The sequence below is a fragment of the Rhea americana genome, unplaced genomic scaffold, assembly GCF_003343005.1.
Source record: "Rhea americana isolate MKP2758 unplaced genomic scaffold, rheAme1 scaffold_8, whole genome shotgun sequence".
NCBI classification, from domain to species: Eukaryota; Metazoa; Chordata; class Aves; order Rheiformes; family Rheidae; genus Rhea; species Rhea americana.
In genome coordinates this window covers 11,075,982-11,086,314 of record NW_028186978.1, presented here as the reverse complement: position 1 = coordinate 11,086,314, position 10,333 = coordinate 11,075,982, and the positions used below count along the sequence as shown (strand labels likewise).

Here is a 10,333-nt window from a genome sequence, read left to right as displayed (position 1 = left end):
AGCACCAGTTTAAAYTGTGCCTAACACAGAAATAAAACCACAAAACAACTCCACGACAACTAGTATTTAAGTTAAAGAACTGTCCAGTTGTACCTTAATAAAGCTACTTTTTTTCCTCCTCGCTGCATGTTGAAGACCGCTTGGTTTAGGTAAGCACATGAAGTCATCAAAAGGAAGATTAATTTAAGAGCTTGGTAATTCTTTTTTGTTGTTTTTTTTGGAATGTCAGGGAGGACTGAGAGCCAGGCTCTTCCACAGCGCAACGAGGAGAGGACGAACTGTTTACCCTGCCTAAAATGAAAACATTCAAGCCCCTTTGCCCTCCCCTCTCCCACAGTTCTCAGTGACCACTCCCCGGAGCTGCTGTTACCTAACTTCTACACAAACAAGCAGTTCCCAAACGCATCAGCTCCAAACAACGCTGGGATTTTGTCTGCGCACATCCCATTTTACGGGAGCAGAGACCAAGAGCTACTAGCGAGAAGCTCTGCAGCAGCTCTGAAAGGTAATCAACTGTTCGGCTTTTTATTTGTAATTTGTAAGAACTAACGTTTAAGTATGTGGATCAAAAAAAGCCTCCTGGCAAGTGGTCTTACTGGAATTTATGGTAGGAGAAAAGTCTCAATAAAAACCCATGAATAGATTAAGTATCAGTTCGGATTACTTGATTTCTGCAGGGAAAAAGAAATACTTTTTTCAGACAAAGATCTGGTGTGAAACATGAAGTCACCAGTACTTTTTTTAGTCTTGGTTGTTGGTTGTACTTAAAAATGCGTATGCRTATGCCTATGCCTGATTTAGTTACGATTCACTACAGCAGGCAGATTTAGAGGGAAGCAGTGTCCTAGGACATCGCTCCAGCTGATTTTCTCAGTACCTCCGCAGGCTTTGTGCCCTTCTCTCCAGCCACAGTGCTGCAGAAAGCCTTTAATCCTTTGTAGCTCTTGTTCATTTTGCAGGCTCTGAATTGCCAAGATGCTTCTGCTTCTTTCCGTGGTCACTGGACTTGCCCTTTCTGCCTCTCGTGTCGTGACAGAAACTGATCCACAGTCAGAGCCATTTCGCGACATACAGAAAAAAGTGAATGACCTCTGGCAGAATTTGCTCTATCCAGTAATGGTTAATAATGAGACTGATGGGATGATTTATGCCACCTGTGAAATGCTGCCCAGCTCCAAAATAGATGCTGACAAGCCACAAGTGACTGGACAAGTTTTGTTCAAACAGCATTACTCATACGGAAGATTAGAAGCAATTTTTGACTTGGATGGGTTTCCATTAGGTAACAATCAGTCTGGCAGAGCTATACACATCCACAAGCTTGGAGATCTCAGTGATGGCTGCGATTCGACAGGAGGACACTATAACCCTTTCGGTGTCAATCACCCTCGTCACCCAGGGGATTTTGGCAACTTTTTTCCTAAAGACGGCAAAATCAGAAAACACAGAACAAACCTCTTTGCCACTATGTTTGGTCCATATTCTATCCTGGGCAGATCTGTTGTGATCCATGAGCAGGAAGATGACATGGGCAAAGGCAACAACAAAGCCAGTTTGGAAAACGGAAATGCGGGCAAGCGTCTAGCTTGCTGTGTGATTGGGATATGTAACAAGAACTTGTGGGAGGAGAAACTGTCTGACRTTGCAGACAAGAAGAGGTGGCTCAACAAGCGAGCATAGAACCAGGCTTAACTGAAGATCACCAAACCAACTACTACCTGGCAGCACAAAGTACCTTAAGCTATCCCGTTGGCCACTAAGAAAYAGGGCAGAAGGATTCCCATTTCCATTCTGCTGCTTCTTTAAGAAACATGTATCACTTTGTAGAGAGTATCTTTTCTGTAAGCAGACCAATAAAACCAGCATCAACGCAACACTGTGATGTATTTTCTTGAAGATGTAGGATTCTCTTTTTTGAAGTTTGGAAGTTGAATCCATATGAGTGCTAACATATAGGGCAGATAAATTATGTAAAGATACTGTCCTTTGTAAGGAGTTCTTAGGAAACTTTTAGCTGAGGTAACAAAGACAAAAAAAAGGCATCAATAAATATGAAAATGCCTCTGATTAGATACTATCCTGTATTTAGCTACAAATCTGAAAGATAAAAAGATCTCTATGCTTTCAAAASTTCTGGGTTGTGTGTTGTACAATCTGGATAATGGACACCCCTTCCAAGTCAGGGAAAATACAGATATTTCTATTTCACATCTTTATATCATTGTATTTGCACATTTTATTTTCAAACATGTATATGTATATATTATATATATATGCTCTGTCTCTCTCTCTCTCTCTATATATATATATGCATGTATATTATACAAATATAAACCTAAACTGGTTTAGGTTGTCCACGGGGCTATAGCTGAGTCACAGCCTCAGTTGCTGAAAGCGGACTTGTAAGAAATGTTCCAGCTTACCACCCACCACTTCCCAACAAAAACTCCCTAACACCTCAAGTTTATGACGTTAGTAACTAGATTACATGCAAAAGTTGTAATGCTGCTTACACAATGATGATAAAGCTAACAGATCAGAGAGAAACAGTATTTTCAAAGATAAAGAAGCACTGAGTGTGATTCTTCACGCAAAAATTAAGGAAGCAAATTAGACTAAGAAAAGCAACAGTAGAAACATTTAAGTCAGATAATTTTCAACAGACTTTACTTTTTTAATGTGCGTTCACAATTTAACACAGCTCATTGGAAATACTAAAACACTAACTCMCAACTAATATTCATCTGATACTGAGAAAATAAGTAGATAAAACAAGCATATCAGGAAACGTATGTCTTTATTAAAGATGACAAAATWTATTGTTAAACACGTTACATATTTAATCCAAGCAGCAACAAAAGAAAGGTTTGCAAATAAATAAAGCTGCATTAAAAAAAAAATAAACCCTACAAAACAGAAACTGGTAAACCAAATCTTATCTTTCAAAAATGTAGTAGACTTTCAACTTAATCTCAGTTAAGATTCTAAAATGCATTCCTGAGCTCATATGGATTAAAGAAATTCCACCGCCTTTATTATACAAATTACCACATGGTTAAAAATAGTTGCACTTAGAAAGGAAGCATTATTTTAAAAGATGCTTCTTAATCTGCCATTTTCACATACTTACTTTACAAATTCACTCAATGTTCTTTTTCAAATAACTACAACACAGGACTTTCATATCCTTCTCACAGATAACGTATGAATTCACTTTTAGGTGAGACAACTTCCCTAAAATCAATTTGTAAAATATGTCAATCTTCTCTGTACCCCTGCCACAACATTCCCCTTCCCAGTTTGCTTCCCCAGAGCCTACCACCAAAAGGGCCTGTGGTTGGATGTGATTTCTGCATTTTTAAAATCCTAGGAAAAGACAATGCAAGTCTCAAAACAAAATAGTGTTGATTTTCCCCTCAACAAAATAGGAATTAATTTACTGAAAAAAAAATAGTTCTAATAATACAACACTATCAATTAAAGCATTATCCAAGCAGAATACCGACAATACTCMATTAGTTATTACATAGTGCAGCAAAAATGTCTTACTTTTACAAGTGTCCTGGTATTGAAGTCTTGTGTTTCGGAGCAAAGGCTAAAAACGTAGCTAGGAACAGACTTTCACTTGGGCGCAAAGGACAGAACAGTACCGCACCAACAATATAGCAGTAAAAAATGAGGTTTCCAGAGATCCAGATATCTAAGCTGGCACTAAATGACTGCAAAGATTTAAAAAATGGCATTTAAGCGGAAGAATGGTGTCACTATAGTTACCAAGATGACCTAATTGATGGTCATACATCACTCCGCGTTCTTCTCACAGAAAAAAATGTATTAAAAAGAACCAACAATTTAGGCACTAAAAAGCTACTGCTTCCGCCTGCTCTATGCTTGCACCAGCACTTTGTTAATTTAAAGCATTAACTGACAATTAAGAGACTAGGAGCAAATCTCAGCGCACACTACTGTGGGTCAGAAAAGACACAGGACAAGAAAAAAACGGCCATAAACCACGCTGAACAGTTCAGCTCAGCTATGAGAAATCCTGACTGTTCTGTCAGAAGCCTGCATCAGTTCTGACTGTGTTGATGTTTAGCTCTGCACAGGATTAGTCCATGAAAGATGGAAAAGAACACATCTTGAATAAAATGACACTTCCTGTAACATTCTAGCATTAAAGTAAAAAAAAAAAAAAAAAAAATCCTGCCAGAAATTCAGAGTTCTCACAGAGATGGCAGGGTATGCAGCTATTTCTCCTCTGACTTGTCAGTACTGTCATATGAATGAGTCAATAATGCACTCAGCTACAATTAAGGGGAACAGCATAACAACTTTTCAAATACTTAAAGCTCTCTTTGGTTTTCAGGTGGTAACTTAAAACTGTGATTAGGACACTGAAAGAAAACTTTTTACTGCCTCATGTGCCTAACACACTTAAATAYATAGATGTTTTCTGTTCCTAAGGGCTGCTGCCTGATACCAACAAAAAGCTGCAATGTCACAGTACCTTTAAAGAGAAAAGAAACATTTTTGAAGAGCATGGCGAGTATCACTTTATTGCCTGCAGACAGACACTGAAAGGGTTACATGAATGCACCTGGTAGGGAAAATGCATGAAAACAGAGACAAGCCACATTTTTCACCTTCCCACCATAATTCTTATATTTGTATGTAATCATTTACATACAGCCTCTCTTCTGCTGAATACAAACTGTTCATGGACTTCGACACCTTGATTACAGCAGCACCTGCTAGCCCAGCTTCCATAGACAGAAGAGTTTGTCAGTATTGCTAATATAAACTCTGTTTATTCAGTAGCTGACAAGTGGGCTGTAAAAATTTGCAGCTGGCAGTTATTTGTCAAAAGAGGACTCAGTCTGGGAGGGATTTTCCTCTTTATTAGTAGTATTTTATTAAATTTGGTTTAATTCTCTCTGATTGGTTTCAAGTTCTAGGAGTGAGAAATGCACATTTACAGACAATTAGGTCCCACGCCAGCAGAAAAATTGCCTTGACGGCTGCTGGCCCATAGAAGCTCCACAGCTGCAGAGACTATTCCTTATGCTACAAACAGGGGAGGAAGGATGCGCTTCCCCTTCTCCAACAGCTGCTAACTACAACGTTAAGTATTCCCTTGTTGCTGCCTTCCTGGGAGCAGAGTGGCACAGCTCCAGCACCAGTAGGGAGCTGGGATGGGCACAGCAGCCCCCTCCTTCCCCAGTTATTACTGGAATGTTTTCTTATGACTAAACATCAACAAGAGAAGTATAAGAAAGCCACAACAAACGAAATAAGCCTTATACTGTACCTAAGACTGGCAAAACATGGAGGAAAGGAAGMGTTATCCTCAATTCCAAACCAGAAGAAAATAAAACAACACAGATTCCTTTAAAAACAAGGGCAGAAATGAAGTGGAGCAGGCTGGACTCCACTGCACGCCTGGGGCTGAGGAATGCAATCCTGTAAGTACCACTAATAGAGCCAAGCAAGTGGWCAGAGCATCGTCGGTCCTCATCTTGCTGTTCTCCTTGCTTTGAAACAGCATCATGGTATCTCACAAAAAGACTTCTGGCTTCTCTGGTGAGGTTTCCTTCAGAGCTCCATTAAAATGGGTTCTCAATACTTGGTGAAGTAACTCTTTGTATTTTCCAGAGACAAGCTGGGAGAAGGAAGGAAAAATTTCACACAGTTGAGAATATGTAAGATTGGAAATGAGTGAACTATGTATATGCAGGGATGGTTTTCAGAAACTATTTTGCTTCCTATAAAGGGGTAAGTGATTTTGTTGTTAATATGTACTTTGAGACACTATGTAGAGAAACAGAATGCAGAAACAAGCAAAAGCCTACAACCTTAAGACTCTTCTCAGCTTATCATTTGAAATTTTCCATCCTTGGAAGACACTTTCAGCCATCAAAATACAATAGCTCTAAGACCATACACACTACAGAAGCCTCGTGGCGACATGACATGATACATTATCATCACTAGTCTCTTTGCCACATTATTGCAAACTATGTCAACCTATCTAGAAACTTCAAAACATTAGAAACAACATGACCAAACCTCACCAGCTTCAAGTTCCTTCTCAYAGGTAATCTATACTTTTCATAGAATCATAAAATCATAGAATTATAGAATCGGTAAGGTTGGAAGGGACCTCTGGAGATCATCTAGTCCAACCCCCCTGCTCAGCAGGGTCACCTAGAGCATGGTAGACAGGGTTGCATCCAGGCAGGCCTTGAAGATCTCCAGAGAAGGAGACTCCACAACCTCTCTGGGCAACCTGGTCCAGTGCTCCGTCACTCTCACAGGRAAGAARTKCCCCCTCATGTTCAGGCAGAACTTCCTGTGCTTCAATTTCTGCCCGTCATCTCTTGTCCTGTCACACGGGGCAACTGAAAAGAGTTTGTCCTTGTCCCCTTGACACCCTCCCTTCAGGTACTTGTACACATTGATTAGATCCCCCCTSAATTTTACTAGACTATGGCCAAAACTAACATGAAAACACCATTATTAGACAGATAGTAACACACTGATGTAAAAATCAACTCTATGACACACTGCTCCAGTAACTATCCACATTCACAGCAGCACAGCTTGCTGTGCAAAAGGATGACAGGGAGAAGCTCAAGGGCTTAGACTTCATACCTCAAGCTAAACTGTTATCCAAATATTCACACTTTTCAGCAGGATCAGATGGTTTCTTGCCTTCAGATCCAGAGAGCTCCTCAAAGCTGTTAATCGCACGAGCAGTTGTAACATTGAGACCTCCATGCCTTCCAGGGTCCTCAATATCCACAGTGCTGCTATTTTGATTCCCTCTTTCATTTATAATTTCACAATCACTCTCTGAGGTTTCATCATTGTCTTTCAGGACCTCAGCTTCAGCTACCTGTTCATTCTCTGAGTTTGAGGGATCTRTGGTCTTGGATCGATCAGGACTGGATAAAGGAAGCTCTCCTTCAGATGAGCCATTAAGCTCTGGTCCAGCTGAGGTGTTCGGCCCCTCTGCTGAATTTTCTGTTCTTTTCCCTTCCAGTTCTGCAACTGCCTGTTCTTCTGACAATTTAATTATTTGACTTCCAAGCTTGCTTATTTCTTCTTCCTCAGACGGTAACTGAGGTAACGAAGGATAAAAACGTTTATTTTGGTTACTGTTATTTAAGTTGGCTGAAGAATTGACAGAATCCTTATCAGTTTCCTCTGAAGCCATCGGCTCTCTTGCAACAGCACAAGTTTCATCATGTTCTCCCTTCTGTTCTGCTGAAAGAGAAGAGGAACAGCAATATGGTCTAGTCAGTCTCATATATCTGACCTGAAGACCGTCACAACAATGTCAGACCACACAGATTTCTACCTTGGCAAGAGATTATCTAGAATGACTCTTTATCCCATCCTAGGCCCATTTCTGAGATTACAAGCAATCAACATTAACTGGATGCCCATTTTTGAGATTATAAGCAACAACTATTAACTGGATCAGGCTGTTCTGGATTCTCTCTTTCCCTAACTGGTAACTCTATAAGAGGCATAGCCCAACCTATAGTATAGGAAAACGTTTTCAAGGGATGATCAACAATGCTACGTAAGGCTGCAGAATTTTTTGGCAGAGTTTACTGTTAATCCCCCAAATCACTGCTGCTTTCAGGGGTTAACACCAGCTCCACTTTTCTGTTCACAAACTTTCATCCAATAATGAAGCTCTGTTATTGGTCCCACAACATTTTTCCTAACATGAAAGGTGCTCCTAATTGAAGTAGCAGCATAAAACAAAGCAGAATTTTTGGAAGAATTTTAAGTCTGCTCTTACACCAAAAGCCAAACACTGGATAAAGAGTGTCAGAATAGAGAAAACAGCAATGTGTAAACAAACAGCTTTGTAAAAGAGAAAGAATCCATCCTTTTATCAATTAAGGACAAAAAACCTAATTGAAAATAAGCTTACAAAGTCAAATAAGAAAAATAAGGAAATGAAAGAAGTATGGCTGTATAGACAGCTTAAAATAACTCCTGTACTGCACATACATTACCTTCTACTATATGAGTATTTACTGCATTTCTCCCACAGGAATCCTGCCTCATTCAATGCACAACAGACCTGAGGCAGGCAGGGATCAGAACTATACAATAAAGGAGTCTACTGTCTCGATCAGACTGCCTCGCTGATGATTTGGGAGCGGCTGAGGGAATGAGACAAGGGATTGAATGAAGGGAACAGACAGTCTTACTACGATTAAGGAAGCCTGGAATGCTAYGCTGAAGAGCTGGAATTTAAGTCTGTGGCAAAGCAGGGATAAATTAACTTTCAAAGGTGATTACCCACTGGATCTAATCCTCGTTATCTGAGCGCTCAACTGGAAACCTGGGAGCTTGATTTGCAATACTGTCAGGCTCACATTATGTATTTGAACACAAATATTCAAAGTGATGTAAAAATAACCAAAACTTAGGTATCTCAAATGGCACTCAAAATTAGTAGGAACTCTACACTATTCTTTGTGTGCCTCAGGTTCCTGTCTCTACAGTGGGGTAACACCATTGCCTCACCTTGCTGTTTTGTGAAGAAAAATTATTTCAGAGCACTTGAACACCAAAGAAAAGGTCACAGACAAACTGCTTTTGTCTTCAGAGAATGCTTGAAATACTGCACAGCCAACAAGGCACAAACAATGCGCTCAATAATGAAGAGAAAAAGAAAACTGAATAGCTGCTCACTAACAGCTGTGATGTTCAAGCATCATCCATCACACACTATCCATCCTGTGCAATGGATAAAGAACGAACCCGTGAAAAAAGCAGTCTTTAATTCGTACGACCATACTACAACACTATGCATTTTCAYAAGGAGGCTGCATGCTACATTCCACAGACTTCTATCATCCAGCTTAACTGCAACAATAATAACAGGTACAGACTAAAACAGACCTTGGTAAGAACAAGGTAAGCAGATTAGACAAGCCTGAAAAAAACTCTGATTAGTGGCAGATATGGCTACAGCACCATTTGATATACTATAGAAGGTTCTGATAAAGAATGTATGTTCCTGCAAAGGCTTCCTGGGCCAAACATGTACCAAGTATCAACTGTGCTGTACCGTTCAAATGATCATAGCTTACTAACATGACATCAGGCCTAGTGTTTAAAGATATACAAGAATCTCATTTTTAAAATTGTTTGTCTGCTTATCATCTGTTGTCATTGATCTCATCACTCAATTAATAGAGCAAAAAAGGTGGGTTTGCTTTCATTTCTGGAGCAGTTTTTAAACGCAGGGCATATTTGCTTGGTAAATGAAGGCAGACAAACATATCCATATGTTCTTACTGGTTGCCAAATTCCCTGAGGTTTTGGGGGAGACACTGTATAGATCCAAAATTGCAATAGGCACAATGCTCCTAAAACTCAACAGTAGACAGTTGTTATACAGATACTATACAGATAAATGATGAAACCAGTGTATCATTCCCATGAAGCTGCTGACTGCAGAACTATGTGACTCCAAGCACAGAGAGATGTCCCACAGCTGAAAACACATCGATTCTACTCCAGGCTGCGCAGGAAAGATGGAGGGCACAAACCAACATCCTCTAGCAAAATGACCTGGAACATTTATAAAAATTACTATTGCTCCATCTACTGCTAAGAAGCTACGGCAGCTAGGTATTTTCATCTGTCATTGAAAAGTTGGCCTCGTCTACTTAAACAGTTACAGAGGTAGATTTTAAGGTTGTCTGAGTTCTCAGTGCAGGTTATCAGGTATTTTGTGCCAAATGCAAACAAAAAAAAMCCAAGCTGTTTGTGCAGAAAGATCAGTAATTTCTTAATCCACTCCAGTTTTACCACAGTCTCTGCCTTTCATCTTGGTTCTGTTACAACTGGGGAAGGGCAAACGAGCATGACCCATCAGGAATCGATTCTTCTGACCACTGCCACAAGCCTTGTCTGCTTTTTTCCTCTCTCTAGATGTTTCTCTTCCATCTTTTCTCTTCCCCTGTCTAGATCTATTTCCCTTCATTCAACCAGGCCCTACACTACCTGTTGCTCATCTTCTTTTCAGTCTTTATTATAACACCACTTTCAGTGTCAGAATTTCAACTCCTCCCTCCTGCGCTGTGACCTTGCTGCACAGCCACATGAAGGTCCCATCTCACCCAAACTTCCTTCATCTCTTTCAATCCTCATCTCTTCTAGCTTTCCAATCATCTGGAGTTCTGATCTCAGACTCCTTGTTCTACAGACTTCCTTTTCTCTCTGCTCAAGGTTTTCTTCCCTCCAGGTTTATAGTGTCTTGAGAGACACTATAAACTTTATCAGCACTGGTAGCATGCAA

The 10,333-nt window shown here is 40.0% G+C and overlaps 2 protein-coding genes across 3 annotated transcripts in view; one reads left to right on the top strand and one right to left on the bottom strand.

Annotated features, from left to right (window-relative positions):
- The first annotated feature begins 351 nt into the window (after window positions 1-351).
- On the top strand, window positions 352-1,874 carry SOD3 (superoxide dismutase 3). Its single transcript, XM_085322681.1, is given in 3 exon segments — window positions 352-505; window positions 942-1,658; window positions 1,660-1,874. Coding segments are annotated over 2 exon segments (720 nt in total). The 5' UTR covers window positions 352-505; window positions 942-975; the 3' UTR covers window positions 1,697-1,874.
- Window positions 1,875-2,780: 906 nt separating this feature from the next.
- CCDC149 (coiled-coil domain containing 149) overlaps window positions 2,781-10,333 on the bottom strand; it is a 53,538-nt gene continuing 45,985 nt past the window's right edge. The window contains exons 12-13 of one of the 2 annotated variants that reach the window (XM_085322687.1): window positions 6,652-7,263; window positions 2,781-5,659 (exon numbers count right to left, since the gene is read on the bottom strand). In XM_085322687.1, coding sequence (XP_085178813.1) covers window positions 6,653-7,263 — 611 coding nt within the window. In that variant the 3' untranslated portion in view covers window positions 2,781-5,659; window position 6,652. Of the gene's footprint in view, window positions 5,660-6,651; window positions 7,267-10,333 lie in introns of both variants that reach the window. The other variant, XM_085322686.1, reaches the window with a different exon arrangement.